At 47.8% G+C, this 22,968-nt stretch overlaps 1 protein-coding gene across 1 annotated transcript; it reads left to right on the forward strand.

Annotated features, from left to right (window-relative positions):
- The first annotated feature begins 956 nt into the window (after positions 1-956).
- On the forward strand, positions 957-12,337 carry LOC119384936 (uncharacterized). The gene is made up of 3 exons (XM_037652553.2): positions 957-1,222; positions 8,493-8,725; positions 11,599-12,337. The coding sequence occupies exons 1-3, from the start codon at positions 1,090-1,092 to the stop codon at positions 11,914-11,916; spliced, it is 684 nt and encodes a 227-aa protein (XP_037508481.1). The 5' UTR covers positions 957-1,089; the 3' UTR covers positions 11,917-12,337.
- The last annotated feature ends 10,631 nt before the right edge of the window (positions 12,338-22,968 follow it).

A 22,968-nucleotide genomic window follows, 5' to 3' on the forward strand; every position in this document is an offset into this window, starting at 1 on the left:
AAGTAGGTCACGCCGCAGCTGGGCGTTGACGTCGCGCACCCCTCGCACGCTTCCCTCGCAGGTGCGCGCGTACGTCACTCTCTCCCTCACCCGCCGGGGCGCCGCAGCTGCCGGCTGTCTCCCGTGTCTGCGTTTCAAACAAACGTTTACACCAGTAAACACTACACCGAGTTTCGTTTCAAACGAATATTTCAGCGCTCACCGCAGCACCCGCGTTAGCGCCGTTCAACCCGTGACGCCACCCGTGCGCAACGCTGCTGCTTCGCATCCCATCAGCGTTCCCTTCGAGGAGATGGTCCAATTTTTTCCTAATAAATGTTTTATTCCCTCTCTCCGCTTACCTCCTCTTGCCCTCTTCGCTGTCACTAATTCGTTTTCTGCTGCGCTCCACGTTCGCTCTCTTTCACCCTCCCCCGTGCAAACCGTTTGCTCAGGTATGCAAACGACGATGACTCGATGAGCACGAACGGCCACTTTAGAGCTTTGCTGTAAATGTTTATTTTTCTCTTTTCCTAATGAAGACTAATCTAGTTGTCGAAATGCTGTATACCTTCATAAATATTCCTTGTTGAACACCCGATATGGACTACAGTGTTTAACGAATGGTTCTAGCTATTCGATTGCGTAATACCACCGTAAGAGCCCCTGAGGGCCATAAAATGATGATGGTGATGACGACACTGACGTTGAAATGCGAGACAATACAGACATTATCACGTGTTATAAAAAGTGCGTAAAACAGATTACAATATTTTGTAAAACGAGTGGCTCATAAACAGGATTAACATAACTTGAATACGCATATGTGTGGTGGTCTGCTGCCTCTCGACTAGCCCTCGCGACGGCAACAAATAATGATGATGATAGTGATGCTAACGGGTGGCGTCGCAGCGGCTGCGAAGCAGCGTCAGCAGCAGCCCGGCAGCGTAATGCACGGAGCGAGAGACAACGCCACGGCATCGCTTACGGAAGTGAACTGAAGCGAGGTTTGAAACAGGGCAGAGAATACCGCGACAAGAGTGCGGCATAGCGTCGACGGCTGCCTGACATTCGAAGGAGAAGGAAGACAAGGTAGAGGTGGCCGCTGGAATGGCCGCCTCTTCGGGTGGCACCGGCAGCCAGTCGGGATCGGCCCCGTCGAGCGTGTCAGCCCTGTCGCTGTCTGAGCGGTGCCGACGCAACATCGAGAGCGAGTCAGAGTACGAGTCATCCGAATCCACAGGTGCGTGCTGATGCAGTTCGTTAGGCATGCGTCAAAATCAAGAATGCACCACAAGAATGAACCACAGATTGCGAACAGCACTACTTTTATGCGGTGTGCTGAACAAGCTATCGAGAGAGGCACACAAAGTACACTAACTCAGGGTCTCTTCAATACTGCCAGCAAAAAAAAAAGAAGAAAAAGAAAACGTAGACCGCTCTAGAAACATACATCAGGACGCGAGAGCACGCGATCTTTTTCGGTACGTACCAAGGTCACGTGCTACCGCTGGCTTTATTTATTTTGACCACATGGTCTCGTGTGAATTGAGCAGACCAGGGGGCGTTAAGATGATTCTTAGGTGCTCTCCTTAAAATCGGTTGATTGTTTTGCAATCAACGTTAGGGTCTGCATGCAGTGCCGCCCATTTCTGCAACATTGGATCAGAGAACATCAATGCAAACAAACTTCCGGAAGTTTGTAACACGCTTTTATTTGCTGTAAGGTTAACACAGGGCGGCTCCCGTGTCGCGTTTACAGTAGCGCACTTTAGGCGCCGCCTTTAAAACGCGAACGTCGTGAACATGATGTGACAGAAGTGACTCGTGGTCCTTAATGTTTTTACATTGATACACCTTCCGTGTCACGTGGTTGCGTAGCACACCGGTATCGGTGGTTGACAGGTGGGAGGCGCCACTGATACGCTGTCACTCCACTGTGGCGTTGAGTTTCGTCACACGTGAAGCGGAAGCGAAAGTGGAACAAAAAGCTTAATAAAACAAAAGCGATAATTATGGCTCCGTGTTTTCGGTGTTTATTTTTCTTGAAAATCGGCGGGTGTTTATCGGAGTTTATATTTTTGGCGGAAATTCGGCGTTTATCGGAGTTTATTTCTCGTAAATCCCCAATTCTCCGAAATTCGGAGTTTTGCATTGTTCTCGAAACCCCAATATCTTAGATCAATTCTTATCTGAATACTAAAACATCAAAACGCACGAATCACATTTTTTACTAGAAGGTTTGAATGCACAAAAACATATACGCAGAAGCGAAATACTTGAACACATAGCACCTGTATTTGTGCGTATAACAACCCTATGCTTAAAGGTTATTGTAAAACACGAAAGCATAATGTGCGAGGTTGCTGTCAGTTGCTCTGCGAGGTTGCGAGGTTGCGAGGTTGCTGCTCCTTTCGATTGACGACTCTGAGCTTTGAAGATGCCCTTTCAACGTTAGCGCTTGAAACGGGAAGCGCCAGAAGACGCAGCGCGCAGCGAGAAAGCACTGGCCATTGAAAATTGTGAAGTCTCCAAAACGACAGGGGTTCAACAATGTTACATATAGCACTGATAGTTCGCAAAATCACTCAGGAGCTGGCTCATGTAGTCAGTTTGAAGAAGCACTAATTGAAAAATAGGCGCATAGGTTTCGATCGCGTAGGGCAGCTCATGCTTCACATTTGGATTCCCAATTTGAACACAGCACCAAAACGATTCTTTGGTGTACTGTAGTTGATCGCACAGGTTCCTCTCATATTTCTGTCTCCACTTTTCGGCGAGAGCAGCGTAGTAAAGCTGCGACAGTCGTTAAGCGGTCAGTCTCGTCAAGGAGGTCCAACAGACTTGTGACATCTGATGCGATGACCTCGGTTGGATCACGCCATTGACTGATGAGTGCGTGCAAACGAACTCATCATGGGATAAACTTAGTGTACCAGGGTACTCTCTGCCTCAATGTCCTTGATGATTGAGAGCACGGCACACGAATTGGTCTTCAGAAACCTCATCTTAACAAGCAAGTCGTGTACAGCTTCAGGTGATGAAATGAGACTCTTGAGCGTCTCACACTTCGTTCCCTTGGTTTCGTCGATTCTCAAGAAAGACAAAATGGCGCGCCTGTTGTCCAAAATATCTTCTTGAGCTTCATAAAAAGAGAACCACCTCGACGGACATGCGGTTTTCAGCGACTTGATGGACATGCCCATGGCCAAGCACACAAGACCAAACTTACGTACGGCGCAGCTCGCGCGACGACTTCAACAGGGCAGGAAAGTGCAGAACGAAATCGTGAACTACGTGAAACGAGCTTGTCCTGATTCGATCCTCCAGAGCGCTGCTGAGTAGGTGGCATGGACCTTTGAACTGAAGCGCCTTGAATTCGGGGTTGTAGAGTTGCAAGTCCTCGTGAAGCTTCTGCATGTAGGAAGTAGGAAGCTGAGTCGGGGCAAAATACAGCTACATCGCCTAATACAGCTATGCGCAGTAAACGTTAAATCGGACAAACCACAACATGTATCAATCAGCGCTTAGAACTTGCCCTTTCGATAAAGAGCGGAACCAGATCATATTGGTCCTTGAAATCTGAGTTTATCGGGTAAATCCGAATTGTCAAAAATCTTACCGGCGAATGTTTATCGAATTTTTTCGGATAAAACCGAAAACACGGAGCCCTAGTGATAACATTCGATAACATGGGGCCCTCTTTTTCCTTCGGTTTTACGATTGCGAGGTACCTTGAAAAGGGTCTGAATTATTGTTTTTAGATTAAGCCTATATGAAACACGAATAGGTCCACCAGGATTGATAGTCATATCCGAATTACTACTCACACAAGGTGGTGGCATAGTATGGTTTATGGCGTAGCGCTCACGTAAATGAAATGAAAGCACGCTGGCTTGAAAGGGACTTTCAGGTTTCTACATAGATTCACGAATCTTCTACACGGAATTAACTGTGAACGAACAATCTTAAGAAAAGTCTGGGGTAAACCAATTGCATTTGGAGCGTACAATGCTACTCTCGAGTAAGATTATTCGAAGCGAAATCCAAATGCACAACTTGAGTCTCTATATTATTCATATCCTCTATCAGTTATAGTCACAGCGACGTAAGTGCGAATGCTTGTTGTTGGATGCCACTATGTGTGTTTGCGCACGCTTAGATAAATGTAGAAAAAAACATGAAAAAAAAGAAGATTAGCGCGCGCAGCATGCACTAAGTCGCGCAACGCTGGGTCGCAGACAGAGCTAATAGGCAGCTGGCTGCTCCTGGCTTGGCTAGGCTTTTGCACTCTCATATCCCTTTTTCCCACCCCTTGCTACACTATACTACACATGGCTATGCATTCTGTTCTTTTGTTTTCTATGTTTTTTCCTGTGTCTTTCATTTATCTCTGTCTTTCTATCTATTTCTCTCTTTCTTCCCCTCTCTTCTCTCAATTTTGTCTTTTTCTTTCTCTCTCTCTGCAGTTGTTCTCTCGCCTTCCATCTTTTTTCTCTCTTTCTTCCCATTCTGTTTTTCTCTTTGTCTTTCTTTTTGTCCCTTATCTCTCTCTCTCTGTACGAGTTCTCCCTTCCTCCTTTGTCTCCTCCTCACCCTCACTTCCCTTTCCTGCCCCCTTGCTATACTATACTATACTATCTATACAAGGCTATGCTGTGCTCTGCTAGAGTACTTGGATAGCCGAGTGGCTACGACGCTCGCCTTCGGGTCGCGGGTGCGCGGGTTCGAATCCCGCCTCGCGAAGAATTTTTTTCGCCAGGAATTTCTTCCTTTCTCTTTATCTCTGTCTCTTTCTTTCTCTCTCTCTCTGTGTACTCGTTATCTCGCCGGTCAGAGTTGTTGCATCCCACGCCGGACAAATCGGCGCACGTGTTCCGCGAGCGAGGAAGAGGAGGAAGAAGATGACGAAGAAGGGAACGAAGAGAGCGCGTGCCGGTTCATGATGATGATAACTTTATTTCTACAACACACGACAAACCTCGAGCATAACATCTCTGCTGTAAAGCTCTCTATACTGGCGCTTCCCACCGACTTCCATGCCACCTAAGTGGGCAGTTCATCGCCGGCCGTCTCTCAATCAGGCGGAGCAGGAGAGCGTTGGAGGTCCTGGGCACGTGTTTGGAACAATCAGCGGAGACACTGAAATATCTTCGTGGCCGTATAACGTGCGTGGGAATAGACACACACACATACGTACACTGACACACGGGCCTCGTGAACACAGTGTCTGCCCGCGCCTTTTGCGTTAGGCCCGAATGTCGGCCAGGCCCGGAGCGACCTGCGCGCGTAAACACGGCAAACTCGATCTTTCGTGGTGTGCTGCGGCACGAAGCGAGCTTAACTCTTACTTCGCCCTGTTCGCTTTTGTTTTTGTTTTCTTAGTGCAGAACCATGAAAGCGTGAGCTCGTTCATTTGTCACATACGCGGCAACCGAGAAGCCTAGTGGCGCCACACTTGGCGCCTTTCTTGCTCCGAGCGCGTTGCCTATTGGCACACGACCGAAGCACAATCGCCTGCGCCCAGGAACGCGTTTTCTGCGCGCAGCCGTGGCATTAGCGCGTAATTGCGAGCGCGGTAATAGTTTTTCGCCCGGGGAACGCGACCTGTTGCGTGACGGATTGTGATTAAGCTGTCTGTGTAGCGGCCTCGAAGCACGGAGGATGCGCCTTTGTGCCTCAGTCTATCGGCCAAGCTGGTGGCGGGATGCGACGCTGGGGGCCCCCAGTGGAGAGCTTTGTGGGACGAGAAACGAAGGCTCCGCGTGCAGTTTGCGCGCGTGTATTTGTTTGTTCGTGTGTATGGTGCCTGCATGTGCACTCAATCGAGCTTTTTTCCAGGAGAAATCGTGCGCCAGAAGTGTTCTGACGCTGGCAATTTCCACTAGAGCGGCGCTTAAGTTCGCGTAGCTCATCCTCATTGACAACGAGCTGCTTCTATACTCCGCGAAGTGTGTCACGCGCTGTCAGCATTAGAGCAACGTGTCCTGCTGTGAGATATGTGTTATACTACTAACGGTGCTGTTTTAGGCTTGATCGCCTCGACGACAGATGCATGCATTATACTTTGTTGCACCGAATATGCGTGGTAACAGTATAATTACACAACTTATAACGGAACAAGAAGAGCACGGAAAAACATGAGGCAAGACGAAGAAAGCTACAGGACAAGCGCATACTAACAACTCAGAACGCTAATACACATGTTCTGCAATCTTGAAATCTTGCAGGACATGTGTATAAGCGCACCCTCAGCAACACTGTCTCAAAAAGAAACCAAGTACCTTGATTGTGACATTTGACGCATGTCTGTTTGCTGACGGCACTACTGTTCCTTCCGCGCATGTTTCTTGTGCGTTTTTTCTGGTCACCAGTGGGTATAGAAAGCTTGCTGGTTTCAACAAAATTGAGTTGTCAGTCAGCGCTCTGTGTGTATTTTCCTTTTTCTCTGTGGTGTAACGCACTGTAAATATGGAAGCTAGAAATTGTACTACGCCCTTCTGAGACACTGATTTGTTTAAATTCAGCTCTTCAGCCCTCCTCCGTTTATTTAAATTGTTTACTCACGAAGGTAATCACGAAGTTAAATTCTTCACTGCTACAATAAGCAATCGTCCGCGTAACGAAACACTTTAGTAGTAACAGTTACCTAAGGCGTCCTCCAAACATTTTTCAACGTCGCTAAGGTATCAATTGAATAGAATCGGGGCAACCTTAGAACCAATGAAATTTTCCTGATTTTTGTACAAAGATGGCTTCTCTCCATCCAACCAGCGTAGACTTCAATTTCCATAAAAGCTCCCATAAAAGCACCCCATTTTCTGTCTAAATTGTTTTCCGCACTTGTTCATTAATACAGCCTGTAACACACTTTAACAACCATTCATGCGGAAGGCAGTAATAAAGATCTTCAATATCCATGCTAAAACCAGTACGTCCGCCTGGGTTCTCATCTGTCAGAAATAGAGGAAGCGCCTGCGAGTAGGAAGTTCCCAGTCACCTAGGTTTGTGTTGTTTTCTCTTATGACCGTGTTTGTCTACTTGACATTGTTTATGATATAGTGTCGTGCGTTTTTTTCCTCGACTCTGCGTGCTAGAATCCATTCGAGACACCCGCATGTGTGATACCGTGTCACTTACACATCAGGCAGCGTGAATTGTACGCGACGTCACAGCGCAGCGAGGACGCCATTATATAGGCATGCTGAGGGACTTTAATGCTGAGGGACTTTGCTGAAGGACTTTGCTGGATGTTGAGGGACTTTGCGGAGGGACAGTTCAAAGCGCAGGCAAATAGTACAGCCACTACAGTACGCCGAGTTTTGTACTCTGTAAATTTATTCCCTGGATGCTGTTTTTCCTCATTACAAATGACAAATGTGTATATTGCCACGTGCATTCCTTTTTGTATTTCTATATAACCGATCCCTTACGCGTATCGCCACTTCCTTTCGCAAACCGCGCCCGAATGTCTGGGAAGCTTCCAGATTGTTTTAGAATCTTCTGATAGGCCTGAGCGCGTAAACGCGAACAGTTGAGTTTGTTCTGGGACTAGCGCAGCCACCAGCGATAAGACTCGAATGTTCGACGCCACATGTACCGTTGCGCGCGATTTTAAGGTGGTCGCGCGAGTGTCGACCAAGAACTACCACAGCGCCACGTCCCAGAATACCCTTTCGTGGAGAGGGAGGTATCAGACAAGCTTCACTCACTCTTTTTGCTGTTCCTTAAGCTGCGATCACTCCCGTCCGAGGAAGACACATGTTTATTTTTTTATGAAAACGCCATATATTTTGATCAAATTAACAAGCCGTTTAAACGAAGCAGTGCTAAGCACCAGCTTGCCCAGACCTTTCCCACCAAGTTTGCTGTCGCCCGCTGATATGAGAGCCAACGAAGAATACACTGGATCGCAACGAATGGAAAACTTAAAACAGAGAGAAAGGGTCTAGAGTTTCGTCGTAGGGGCGATTGTTGCAGCATGGAACAGCCAACGGCTAGAAGAATGCGTAATCTTGATTTTCACTGTTCCGAAACTTGCCGCTAGGCCCCTTGGACGCTAGGCCGGTCGACGCTTGCGCGATAACCTACATATCGCGCCCGACTGTACAAATGCCGGCGCGCCTAGCCGCAGATCAGACTATCGACGGCCGACGCTCTGTTCGCCGCTATCAGTATACAACGTGCATTGCTGTAGTTTGAGTTTTCATTTTCCGGGCACAGATTCGTCCTAAATATAGAGTTCCATCTTGAACACGCCGACTGCTGCCTTTGTCAACGTCACGACCACGTGACAATATACCTAACGCATCTCAAAAATTAGTTGTATGTCGTATTACGTGACATAAAGAGCTATTCCCTAGACTTGTTCACTGTAGTCGGGTTCGACGTCAGCAATGAGCCACTCTTCACTGGCCCACCGCCGCTTTTGATGCTATATGTGCGCTAACGGGGCATCCTCACAGGGAATGTACTGCGCCAACAGTGATGATTCTCGGTGCTGTGCTGCGCAGCCGACGACTGGGTGCGCGCCTCCGACGGTCACGTGCCGAAGAACGCGCTCGTTGCGGGCCAGAACCTGAACGGCGAGTGCTTCTACGTGGGGCGCGTGATGCTTCGGGGCAACCTGCTGCCGGGCAAGGTGCTTCCTTCGGCCAAGGTGTGCTTCGTTTCGCTCGAACAGATCGAGTTCTCGTCCAACGTCTACGAGGTGCTCGTCAAGGCACCCTCGGTCAACTACCAATGGGTGAGCAATACTGGTTGGAGCAGCGAAACTGAAAAAGAAAAAAAAAAAAAACATTACACGATCTCCTACTCAAGGGAACCATGAGGGGATGCGAAGCAGCATTGGGGGCGCACACCAAGTTTCCGTTACCTTCACTAGGCATTTCCGTTAGTGTGTGAGGTTTGTGTTTAGCGTTTGTGTTATCATTACGTTGTGTTTGTGCGTTGCTTTCCGTTAGCGCCGAGTGAACGAGTGGCGCCGACGTTGACGTTACAACTCATCTGAACGGGAGCGAAGCGAGAATGATGGAAGCTGACCGAGCGCACGCGCTTATATACACATGAAATTGGGTACGGAGAGGAGAGAGTTGGTTAAAGCCTGTATTTGGCTGCGGCACGGCTGCATCACGTGGGAGGAGAGGCTGCGACGCGGCTGCAGCGCGGGTGAGGAGAGAAGAGAAGGCGACCGTACACCTGCGTAAAGGAGGAGAGTGGGAGAGAGAGTAAGCGCATGCTTAGTGAAGCACGGACGACACCACCGCCGCCGTACACAGCCCCGAGCAAAAGCTGCTTAGCATCTAAAGGAACGAGGGACAAAGGGAGGGCAGACAAGAACGTCGTTGTATTAACAACCGAATTTTTCAAGCGAAGCTTGTTACGAGTTACAGATTTCGGTGGCGGCGTTGTCGTACGCGAAAAACTGGGTGCCGGCCGGATACAGAAATGCAGCCTCGAAGGGGGGCCGGTCACATGCGCATTTGCATGCGCCGTTTTCCGATAACTGATGCTGCCACGATTGTGGACTTGTCGGCGATGAACTGTTTCTCATGCGACAATCCGATCTTTTATCGATGTCACTTGTCATTTCACGTTGCCACATTTTATTGTTGCCTGGAAATGAACGCACGACCTCACGTTCTGGCGCCGGTGCCGGAACGCGAGTCGTCAGGCGCGATGCCACGCCACGCCCGCAACCAACCAGAGACGTTTCGCTCCCGTCAGGGATAATAATAACAATAATAACTGTTGGGGCTTAACGTCCCAAAAAACCGCGATATTATTACGAATGACGGAAATGATTATGAGGCTACGGAAATGTCGACCACCTGGGGTCCTCTAACGTGCACCTAAATCTTACTCCGCTAGGGATAAAAGGAAAGACAGAAAGAAATGAGAGAAACAAACACGCACAGACACCAAGAGATACATAGCATTGATTTGCGCCTCGTGTTGTTCCCACGAACTAATAGTGATTGCAAGAGAGATACCCTTTTTTTCTTTTCAGAAGCATTGACGCTGCACTCATACACGTGTTCCCCTCCTACTCAATCTGGATGGCTTCCTTGACTTCCCGCTTAAGTTTGTTACCACCTTTTCCTACAACCGACACTTGCTCAAGATACGCCTGACGTGCGCAGTAGCCTTCAGTACTGGTTCGAGCAGCTCCGCGGCTTGAACCAGTATTACCCATGAACCTGCTTGTTCCGCTGAATGAACTTTTGCAGTGGGTGAGCAACGGCGACGCACGCCGACCCGCAGCTCGAACGAGACGAGAAATTGATCCAGAACTCGCTTTTTCGCTCGACACAGCCGTAAGAAGGCCGCAGATAATGGAGCGAAGGAAAGCACAGGGGCGTTATTTGAACATAGTTTCTAGTTGAAGTGTAGTAATTATAAAATAACGGGAATGGAAATGAGCGACATAGGCACTTATCGCAGATGGGAACCGAGTTCACGACCTCCCCATTCCGGGTGCGGTGCACTTAAGATTGTGCTACGCCGGCGGATGTGGCACCGTCTGATTTTGTTGTTATTATGTATGTGTAAATCATCAATCGTAACTTACCGCTATCCCCCAAGACGAAGGTACACAACAGCTGCATCTTACCGGTACTCACCTATGGAATAGAAACGCGGAGGCTTACAAAGAGGGTTCAGCTCAGATGGAGGACGACGCAGCGCGCAATGGAGAGGTAATCGAAGAAGAGGAAAAGTAAACGATAGGTGTAACCTTAAAGGAAAAGAAGAGAGCAGAGTAGGTCAGGGAACAAACGGGTGTTAAGGACATTTTATTCGAAATCCAGAAGTAGAGATGGGCATGGGCAAGACGTGTAGCGCGTAGGCAAGATAACCACTGGTCATTAAGATAACCACACTGGATTCCAAGAGAAGGTAAACTGGCGAGGGGGAGACAGAAAGTTAGGTGGGCGGATGCGATCAAGAAGTTCGCGGGTATAACATGGTCGCAGCAAGCACAGGACAGGGTTGGTTGGCGGAGCATGGCTTTTACCCTGCAGTGGGCGCAGTCAGGCTGATGATGATGATGACGATGATGACGTATGTGTAGCAAAGGGGAGTTTCAATCAACGCTACTCGCGGCGATGGAGGCGAAAGGGGGACATTCGTTTTGGTTTACGTCAGTACCTTTAGTACCCTTGGTGTACTTTCCTTCAGTGTACCCTCCTCAAGGGCGCCCTTGCGTTTCCTCCCAGCCGTGCAGTCTGTGCTCAGGAAAAGAACGGCACGAGATCGGCGAAGCATTACATGGCGTGATAAGATAAGGCAGTCGGCAGGCCTAGACTGCAGTCAGCCGTCGGTTGGTAGTATTAACTGAATCGCACCGGGAGACGCCTTCATTACGTACTAAGGACCCCGCTTCCCCGCCTTTCCAAGTTCCCCTAAAGAAGAAAATAAAACAAGGATAACTGGCTAATTGGCTGTTGTTGATGATGAAACCAACATCTCGGCATGCCCAACTATGTTGGAGCTTCGTCGGAACCCTATCGTGCGCATACATTCTGTTTGGCGTCGAGTTCTTGACTGCCGCCGATGATGTTACGCGCTTACGAAAGCGCGTTCGCAGTTTCTTTTTTTACGGGGCCGCTGCAATCGCAGGTACGCATGGGCGGCTGCGTGATGCCACGCAACGCGATCCCGGCGGGGCGCAGCGCCACGGGCGAGCTCGTCTACATCGGCCGACACGAGCACAAGGGCGAGCTGACACCCGGCAAGGTCATACCGTCGCAGCGGTGCATCTACATCCCCTACCTGGGCAAGGAGATCCGCTACCGCGACTTCGAGATCCTCATCCAGGGCGAGTACCCTTACTTCGAGCGGGCGAAATGCAAGGGCAAGGACAAGGAGCAGCAAATTCACGACGGACCCAGCTCGAGCGGCAGCAGGGAACTGTCACGGGGCACACCGCCGCCCTGAGCGTTCAGTACAGGGACTACTACGCGCACCCGCCACGCTTCACCCCATTCCCTTCGCGAGCCGTTTCCTCGAGCGCCTTGATATCGCTATAAAATGTAAGCGCGGATGGAAAATGACTCACGGAGTGACGTTAATGTTTTAAGTACAGCTGTGCCCATTCCCGGGGGCGCAGGACCGGATTTGGAAATTTCGGAGCCCGGGGCTAACTGAACCCCCGGGACCACAATGGTGATGATGACAACGATAATGACGCGGAATTTCTCGAAACCTACATGTTACGCGCATAAATCAGTGACGAAATATACGTAATTTTTGTTCGTTCTGGCAACTCATTTCCTGACTTCTTGTTATGTGACGTAAACGTGGGCGTGTTCTAATGGTCGCTCCACCAAAAAATCCCAATTAATCCAAGTGCCACATCGACGCGCTGCTTTGGCTCCGGTCGTCCATTTTCGTCTTCAACGTGGGAAGCAAGTACGCTCGGCAACTGTACCTTTCTTAAAATGATGTAAGTTTGGGCGTGTTGCGATTCCACTTCAGCATTTTAGCGCACGAAACAACACAAGGGCAGCATGATGTACGACCAAGACAAGCGCTAACTTTCAACATTTATTTTGAGAAATATCATACATTATACAGGCGGATCAATGCTCAAACGAATTGGTAATAATAAATTAAGCTCACACGACAACGAGTCGTGTGAGCTTGCAGACGCTTACAGATGCGCTGATGTAAACTGCGTGTTGCCAAACGATTCTGACCAAATGAAGCGTTTTCTCTTTATAACGATTTTATTATAATGTGGGGGACAAAATGGCTCCTACTGCGCTGGAACACGACGTGGATCGTTTATTTGTGTTTCTGATGCATGTTATAAAAACTGTTTGAGCGAAGACGTGTTGTAGTAGCTTTTGTAGACAGGTGTAAGCAGTACGGCGCACTCCATGACTATTAATTACAACCCCTATCAGAAAAAGACCCACGTGTGGAGTATCCTAAATCTGTATGATGGTAGGGATTGACATGAGAACATATTTTCATGTAGGATTATGTACGATTGTGGATACAGGACATATGTGGCGGGCGGAATGTTTCAGCTGGGGCACACTTAAATCGACGACAAAAGAAGGAGAGGACACAAGGAATGCGTTTCCGGTGCGCTGCACTCTAAGAAAAAAAAGAAAGTCTTTCGACTCTTTTTTTTTTGTGAGTTCTGACTTGCCGCGTATATGACTATCTTTAAAGAGACACGTGAACTCTCGTTCGATATCGTTATACTCTCGTCGGAGAGTCGTGCGAGCCACAGGAGAGTTAACGTGTCTCGTTAAAGAGAGTCATACACGTGGCAGTGCCAAGACTCTACGAAAAGAGGCCAAAATTTCTCTTTGTTCTCAGAGAGTATTATTAGCCGGTAAGCAATGTAAAGCTGCATAGTTATATATCCTCCCCTATACATATGTGGCAACACCTTTTTTGTCTCTATATATTTTTATAGCAAATTTTGTATAATGGGTTGCCTCATCAAACGCAACTTGATAATAGATTTTTAAACCAAGGCAGCAATTTTGTCAAGTCATCGCATAGACAACGCCGACGCAGCAATCTCGTAACCCCGTCGCCCTCGCATTGGCGATATCCCATTCAGCTGCCTTTGTTCTTCCGTATATTCATCGCGGTCTTGGTAGCTACAGTTCTACGGTTTAATGTAACCAGCTGCAGGTCATCGACGTCTGTAACGGTTGGTCTGCATGCGTGCTTCCGAAGGCGCCATTGTGGAAACAGTGGCTCGTTTACTGGCAATGGCGTTTCTTGGCGGCGTCCCATACCTACAGCTACAGGCTTGTAGCCCTTTGACCAGGTCGTGCAGATGTGCTCATTTGATTGCGAAACCCGTTTTGCCTGAAAGTGCTTGAATACTGACACGTTGAAATATTCATTGGGTAACAAGTTCTTCAAAACCTGTTTGAAAAAGATTCACAAGTATGGGCCACAGACTAGATCAACATAAGTACTATTAAACGTTTCAATTTTAGATACACATTTTTGGAGATGCGATTTGAGAAAAACGCGCATTCTGAATTTAAAGCACCAGAACAAACACCTTGCTAATTACTATTCCGGATCCACTTATACAACTCCAAAGAATGGTTTTGTCAATAGCTGCGCGCCAGTGTGTTATCTTTGATTGTCGTTTCGATTTTCATCTTTCGAAGAACTCATGCGGATGTACAAAAGAGACCAACGAATTTCTCATCGGAAACCTTTCCTTTATTTTCAAAGCCATGGCCTTGTAGATTTTTCAGGTTTAATTAGCTTGTTTTCGCAGTTCATGTCTTCTTGTTTTAGAGCGCAGATCTTCAGCACCGGTTCGGGGGTTTAGCGTCTTCCTCGTCGGCGTAACTCAGCGAACTGTTGACACAAGTGAGGACAGAAGAGATCGAACGTATAGAGCGTAGTTGACAATGAATGACAATAGTAGCGAAGACAGCGAGAGGGGGAAAGTGGGTGAAGGTTCAGGGAAAGCATGAGAGAGAAAACGGGGATGGAGATTACAGAGACAGAGGAAACACAGCGTAGAAGAGGATGAAAGACCTTTCCGCAGCGGAGAGAGACGATAGCGAAGAAAGCGCTGGAGTGATCGCCTTCGTCGCCCTTGAACGATATCTGGCATCATCTGTCTCACCAAGTTACTAAGGCACCAGGTTATTGGTTACTGAGGTAACCAATAACCAGCGGGGCATGCAACTTGCAATGTTGTTCTATTTAACACTCTAGTACCGTGCAAGCAAGTCCGCACCAGGCTTTTGTGGATCTGAGATATTTGGTTTGCTTGCCTTGTCCATATTCTGACGAAATATCATTTTGTACGTATTCCGCGAGCTAAAACAAACGAAAAGGATAACATATTCAAGCCTGTTGTGTCTTGGCATTGAAGTTTGTGTTAGTGGTGTAGGTGATGAGAAAATCACCTGGACTGAGATGCTTTCTAATGTTTGACCATTCGTTCCCCGTGACAAATATCACCCTACAAGGTATGGAAATCGCCGCCGATGAACCCCCTCTCCCCCAATGACTACGACACGAGTTATGATCCGACGGCAGTGCGCATGCTCCACGCGTCAGGAGGAGCGTATAAAGAGCGACCGTGGACAGCCATGGGAGAGTGGCCGACAGACTGTCGCGGAGAGCGCTTGTGCACGCGGCGTGCGCCCCGCCGGGGCCAAGGTTAGGAGCCGGAAGTTTTACTGTTGTTTTGCCTAACCGCTGAAGTTTCGGTTAACTAATAAATGTTCTAGTTGCCCAGCAGTCTCCGACGGCGTTCTTTGGGGCGGACGACCATGAACCCCACAAAGGATGTACTGACGTTTCTTCTATCATTGTTTAAATGGTAGCATCAGTTGTAGGAAAGTACTGCACTGTGATCCTCCGAGTTCAATAACGTGAATTTGTCAGCCACATTCCTAAAAACATCACCGCCCGTACACTCCGCGCAGATGGTTTACCAGAGACGCTGAAACGTGCGGGCCCGGTGTTTATCGCTGGGTTAATGCGAACGGTTCACTAAAGTCTTTCTCAAATATTGGTTACGTCTGGTTGAGTAAGACTTGTTGCTGGGCGAGTAGGCTGACGTCATAGGGATCCATATTAGCGCAACCAAAGAAACAAAGACTCGAGAAAGAAATAGTAGGCAGCGGAAAGGTCGGGCGCAATCAATTCGTGGTTTTTGGACGCAAAAGCCCAATTATTATAAAACATCAACTGTTTATTCGAAAAGTGAAGCCAATAGAGCACAACAGTTTGCGCAAGCGTGCACTAGCATCGGCAGAATGTCGTCACAATGACATATCAAAGAGCTGATCTCATTTTCGAAAAAGCAAACAGAAGTACCGCTCGTACTACACGTGCCTCTCTTTTAATGTGAAAAGCCTCCAATAACTCGCTCAAACTGTTCTATTCTCCTGGCTTCACTTTTCGAATAAACGGCTGAAGTTTAGCGCCCGACCTTTCTGCTTCCTATTTCTTTCTCGAGTCATTGTTTTCTTTGTTTGCGCTAATATGTGTTCTTTGGTTACACCTGTCCGAAAATCTTAATCGGTGTTTGCCGCCCGTCTGTTTGCCTCTTCATTTTTAGTGGACCGGTTATGAGCAGTGGGGCTTGCTCAATTTCTGTGGTACATACCCGTTCATGACGATGATAGCTTTTTGCGTACATATGACTGCCGGATTTTTCTTTCGCCTAGCCACATAAAGCTTCGCTTTAAAGCTTGGAGGTCCCTTAAGCGTTAAAAGGCTCGTTCACACCTGCGACTAGCACCGGTCGCGGGACCATTTGCAACTGGCGACCAAGAAAGCGACTCGAGGCGACCGACGTTCACACCTGCGCGCAACTTATGCCCGTCGCCACACAGAATTCGCGTCTATTCGCGTTGCCGTAGCCCCGTAAAATAAGCTGAGGTCCTGTTACTGCGCATCTGATAGGTTCAGAGGTTTGCGACTGCAGTCGCGCGACTGAAAAATCTAGCAGCGAGCGGCTGAGCCAAAGTAGTCTCTTCGTGACCAAAGCGGCCATTTGCAACCGTTGGCGACCAGTCGCTTTGCGACTAACTTGGTCGCGCCTAACATTATCGGGCCCCTTCACATCGCCTTCTCATTCGCTTTCTTTCCTTCGCTTCTCGTTGGACACCTCCTCCTTCGAGGGAGTATAGAATACCTGACTGCCACGTAGATTTGATGAGTGTGATTACGGCTCGAACCTGCGTTCGTATTCACAAGAACTTCTTACGCTAGAACTGTTGGTAAGAGAAAATTTCAGCCAATCCTGATGCCGGACATATTAGTAAAGGCTGCTGGCCAGTGGCGAATATTACCGAAAGGTTTGTGAATTCCGTCCCTGATTTTTATTCCTTGCATCCATGGGAATTTTTAACTCACGGACAACGCCGCTGACACCAACGACACCGGACTTTCTGCGACACGGGCTCTTTAAAACTGTCGCGCTAAAATACGGCTGCTGCAGGAGCGCGTTGGGAAATAACACTCTGGCTTTCGCACAGTACATTGATTGTGAAAGACAAGTGACACTATCTTAAGTGGCTTCTAGCACATGTTCAGGAATCTTGAGAACCTCTAAGTAGTCATTTCTCCGGTAAGGGAAATAGATAATACGTAATCTTTTTGCTACTTTGGCTTCGCTTGTAGCTCTGAAGAAGGCAAGTTGCAGGCTAAGTTCAAGCAGGTGGGTCTCTTGGACTTTTCTCCCCAAACGATTGAAAATTCATGAATGAAGCTGAATGAAGATGAATGAATGAATGAATGAATGAATGAATGAATGAATGAATGAATGAATGAATGAATGAATGAAGAGAGTGACAGAGTAACGACAGAGAGAAGTTTTAATCAGCTTTTATTTCAATGCTGGTTAAACCACTTTGGCCGTCAAGGCAAAAGCACTATTTACAAGGTTAGCTCGGTGAGTGCCAAGAAAGGAATAAAACATGACAATGAAAAATCTCCTAGTTGCTGATATCATTACCTGCTGCCTCACAAAGCAGCGTGGCACAGTGAATACCTATATTTGCGAAAGCACCGCTTTAGCAAAACGCGCGAAGCGACAGTGAATTCAACTTGATTATATCGGCATTGTTTCGGTTGATTCGACAAAATGGCAATGTGATGCGGGAAATGATTCTAAGGCATAAAGCGCATGACAATAGCTTAGGAGTTGTTCTAGAGCACAGCTCGAAGGTAAGCTATAACAAATTGGTTCTGTCTTCTGACAATAAAGGTGCAAGAACGATGGAAACCGTGCCGTGACGACAGCTTATTCACGCAGTGGTTAAAAATAACGCCACTTGACAAAGAAGTCGCCATGACACGTCGCTGGGCGTCTCAGGATCTTAGATGTGTCGTTATTAAGTATGAGCAAGGCGGCTGTTTGCACCGAAATTTTCTTTACGCTATAAATATGCTTTGTTGTGGAAAGTGGACCTGGAAATCTAGAGTCGATTCATTAACAGTTGTAGCAGTTGTTTCACGTTGGCCTTGCTGGTACGTCACATTAAGTTCCACTGGCACAACGCATCCGATGCAGAACGAAAGAACAACACACTCGCACACAGTGCCGTTCGGGGGTTTTTGCGTCGCTCCTTCAGCCTATCGGTTGTTCTACGGTATTTAACAATGGAGGCACGTTTCTTTTGCAGGCCAATGACTTTTCGCATTCGAACTTTTGTGAGCTAACACGTTGGTACAATTTGCACACATCTCTTGAAAATTTTATCACCGCAGTACCTCCCGTTAACGCTTGTCGCAAAGTACACTATAGGAAAAAGTTGTACGCGACTAACAGCCACTTTCTTTTTTTCGGGTGACGGCCTGCGATGTTGACCTTAAAAAAAAAGTGTACTATTTGTCGCGCTCTGATTGTTGGACATACAGGGAAGGCAATTATAAGAGGTCGTTTGAGTAAGCTCACTGGCTTTTTCCAACTTCAATATCTCGCGCAATTAGGATGCCGCATTGGGTGCTGCATAATATTAATAATTGCATACTGCATATGCCTGTATCGGGCGGAAGACATCAGAAGTGTGATGCCGTAAGGAAACGGATTCCACCGGGGATTTCAAAAGGTTACGCTGTCTGTGTTAAAAGTACGGAAAGCAGGCGAGAGTGTGGAGTGTTTCGCGTTCAGGGCGGCAGATGGCACCACTGAGGAGCTGCACAAGCCTGGGCCCTTGTCCTTTTCTTCGTTCGTTAGTAGGCGTCTTCGATTATTCGTGTCTGATAGTCTTGGAGTGCCTCGTAGGAAAGCCTGGTGGAAAAGGACACAAGAGGAAACAAGACACAGAAACACAAGCGCTATGGAACAGCTCATGTGTCCGTGGATCGTTTCTTCTTGTGCCCTTGTGTTTTTTTCTACGCTACGCTGCAAGCCGCCATTCCGTGATGACAAACCAACGATCCCACGTTCTCACCATCGTAGTGCCGGAGTCGCGGCGACAGGGCCCTTAGCTAATAAGCGTTGCCTCTCCAGTGTCCCCAAGAGTCCTGCTCCCTGGACCAGTCCTGGATGACACATCGAAGAGACCCGCCACAACAAGATGTGCACTTCTCGCTCATTCTGAAGAGCAACTCCCGCCTCGAAGTCTAATCGCGAACAAGCAAGAAATTTAGTCGGCAAGGCCGTTTCCAATCCCAATATGACTCTGTTGTGGGCAGAGGAATCAATACAACTCTGGTTTCGTGAATGTGCTCGTTTATCGATTACGGTTGGTTTCAATTCAGGCCAGAGCTAACATAACCGCTGTTAACGTATCGGGAGGTATTTAGCTTCCAGATCCGACATCTGGATGCCACCCTAGAACAGAAATTAACCAAGGCATTGTTTGTAAGCTACATGCTGACACCGAGCAAGAAGCAGGCTGCAGGTATCGACTATTTGGCTGGACGTACTTAAACTGTAACAGTGCGAACGTAGAAGTTGGACAACAGAGAAAAAAGTGCGAACACAATGCGGCGTTTGTCCCTTCTGTTTTTTTTTATGGTGCCCATAGTTTCCGTTCCTGCAGTTAGAGCATCACTCAAGGCGGTAGTGATGAAAGCATGATAGATGACAGGCATATAGACGCTGACGAATCCTTGCGTCTCATGTGTCCTTGTGCGGCGATGACTTTGGTAACGTTCGAGCGTAATTCCAGCATCCTAAGGGACCTTATGTTCCTAATTGTGGTAAGCTTAGGCTTAGCGTTACGGTACCGCGACCATCGTCTGCTCCGTCTGTTTTCGGATACCCTTCTCTGGGGGATTATTCAGTAGGTGTTGGGGATTTTTTACGAAGTTGTTCGAACACATGTTAAAGCAGGGCAACTTCCCCCGCATTAGGGGTACGACGCGCCACTGCTATCACCGTCTACCCCGTCGGTCCCGAAGCCATGGCTCCGAGCCCGCAGATTGTGGGGTTGGACGAGCAAGGGCTACCTACCTTGAGCAGTGTTCCTGTCATAACTATACTGCTTTCGGCGAATTACCGGACCTGGCTCGTAAAGAGTGCAGACCTATGCAATAGATTAACACTTATCAACAATTTTGGGGCCTCTAGGTAACCTAACGAACCTGAAATTCCTTTTGCGGAGTGCCTCGTCTTGTGTTCTGACACCGCTGGCGTCCTTTCCAAACGCCCTTGTCGGCAACGGAGCGGATGTAAAGAATGATGCTCTTTCATTATCGTAGTCTCTACTTGTTTGCTTCAGTAGTGTCTGGCCTTGTCTTTGGAGGCGAAGAAAATAAAGAATCCTCACGGGGATTAAGTCAAAACCGCAGAAGGACAAAAAGGTTGATGCAACATAAGCGCAGGGCACTGATTTAGAAGAGCCGTGCCACGAGAATCCTCGAGATCTATGGCTAACGAATTTGCAAGCGTCGTCAGTACGTGGAAGCTGACGTACGCCATACTGGATTGCCCTACATTCAGAAACACTGGTGTGCTTGCGGACGACAGCTTACGTGTCTGAGCAGCGCCTCCAAAATATAGGAGGTGCAGGTCTGAGAGAACAGCGCTTTCCTAACGTAAGTGACCGTTGAAACGATGTTGCTCAGGCTGCAGTAACACGCTTCTAGCTCTCTAATAGAAACAACTTTACACAGCAACCAGTGATGGCCTCACATATACTCCCCGCGCATGCGCTTAAACGAGAGCGCTGGGACAGCGTCTGCATCGGGAACTTTTCCTCGGCGGGCCGAAAATTGAGTACGAATGCACAACATAGAAAAACAAGCAAATCAAACACACACATGTTCAGCAGCAAATGAAAATAAATGCAATGGGCGTAGCTCAAGCTCTTCAGGCTCTGGGAAATTACTCTCTGCTCATTTAGCTGAACTTCGTCACAGATCCTTTGGGATCGAGACTTCGCCGAGGTTCATACTGACCGCGAATCGCAAGACGACTTCGAGAGAATGCACACATGGGTCAGTTAGAGAAATGAAACGATGTCCGTCTGGAACAACAGATCATTAGTTGTGCAAGGCACAGGTCCTGTACGGAGCATGGCCAACTTTGCATCGCCAATAGGAGACGGCGTATCTGGAAATATTAAAGTAGGAAGCCAGGATAGTTGAAAGATAGACTTTTCATGCATTTCCAGCGCTTAAAAAATTTTAAAAATAAGAAATAAGGCATCAGACAAGCAGGACGCTGGTCTTCAACTTATTCAGCGTATAGGCTGTTTCACACTTATGGGAAAACTCCGAGTGCGTCGCAACGCGTTCCGAGTTTTGCGTGAAACTGTCTATAGATATATAGACATTTTTATTTCATGAAATAAAAATCAGCTGAAGACGAGCGTCCTACCTGTTCGATGCCCTTTTCTCTTCTTCCATATTTTTTACTTTTCTTTAAGCGCTGGAAATGCATGAAAAGGCGTATCGCGGCGTATGTACTTATGGTTGAAATAATATACGACGCCTAGCAACGCACTAATGGGCCCGCGCGGCGGGCGGTGCTTTTTTCTTTGGGCCGCCAGTGAGCGCTGGGGACACTGAAATGGCTCGTTATGACAACTCGTGAAAGTCAGAACTCTGCTTCCACAGTGTGACGACATTTAAAGCTCAGCGAGCGCCCATCGGCGGCGCAATAATTTGTAGAAGACAGGCAAATTGGGCGAGTTGGTGAGGTTACATGGCAAAAATATAAAACAGCACTTTTTTTTTTCTCGAGCACAAGACGAAGGAAAGAGAAGACACACACGGTGCTGGCTGCCGTGTGTCTCTCTTCTTTCCTTCGTCTTGTGTATGAGAAAAAAAAAAAGTGTTGTTTTATATTTTTACTATGCAGTAATTTGCCCGCCGCCATACAGGCCGACAGTGGCGTTTCAATTGATCAGCACTGTACGTACATGGAGCGCTTATAATGTACCAAAGACCGTAGTCAGTTTCTGTTCACCGACATCTGGAACAGGTGAGCGACTCTCTCTGGAAACGTGTCCAATTCCGCTAGAAAAGAGGGGGTACGCGACGACGGCGCGAAGCCCGCATTCTAATCTCCGAGTAGCAGCTGTTACGCCCAGTATCGACAGCGCAAAAAAAGATCACCGCCAAGAGAGTTCGCGACGACACATAGATGTAAACTCAGTGCATGTGCCCGAGAAGTAGGTTGTATTGTTACATCCACACTTACCGCTGCTTTGAACGTACGGTTGACTGCGCGAATGAATCTTTTACGATTGAAAGGACAGCGCCTCTGATTTTAATTGCCCGCAGAAATGTGAGTGCCTTCGCTACAACGAAAAGAAGGGAAGAAAAACTAAACGACCCACTTGTCCGTTATGCCGCGTGATCCATTTTTTAATGGCTTCAATTACGAGCAATAAAAACGGTGAAGGTTGGCGGAGCTGCTGGCTATTGCATAGAATTCATCTGCGTGATAGAAAAGTTGGTTTGCGTGGAAGCAAGAAAATGCGTGGAATTCTCCTACACAGAGTATCAAATATACAACATAAGAAAGCTGCCATATGCAGACAGAAATGCATTATGAAATATTATGGGAGGTAGTATACACGGGGCAAGATCGAAAGGACGACTTGTTCAAACTCTCTCAGCGCGTACGTCTGGCTACAATGTATGGAGCGCCTGCGTAAGCTTAGCATCTTGCCACACAACAGGCTTCGAAGAAACATACTTGACAACTTGCCAGTTGTCCATATGCGCGGCCTTGTGTGCTGCGAATTCCAAATCTGACTTTTTCATCCCCGTTTTCCCCAATCTGAAGTTGCAATCATTAAGGGCGATGTGACACGGGATATACAGAAATCAATAAGCGGTGTTGAGTAGCGTCGTGCAGGGGAGAACGATGCAAGGTCAAACATGCATGTCGCCGGAGCTAGCGCTGACAGGCGCGTTCGTGCTGTTGTTTGTGGCTTGAGAAATTTTGCTTTTCGAGAACTAAGGCAGCGCTACTAGTAACCTTTGCGAGTGTGGCTGCTTGCGCCCTATTTTGCTTTCTTTTCGAAATTTACTCGTTCTCAACCAGTGAGTAAATTCACGTACCTCGGAACA

This window comes from Rhipicephalus sanguineus, chromosome 3 (assembly GCF_013339695.2).
Source record: "Rhipicephalus sanguineus isolate Rsan-2018 chromosome 3, BIME_Rsan_1.4, whole genome shotgun sequence".
NCBI classification, from domain to species: Eukaryota; Metazoa; Arthropoda; class Arachnida; order Ixodida; family Ixodidae; genus Rhipicephalus; species Rhipicephalus sanguineus.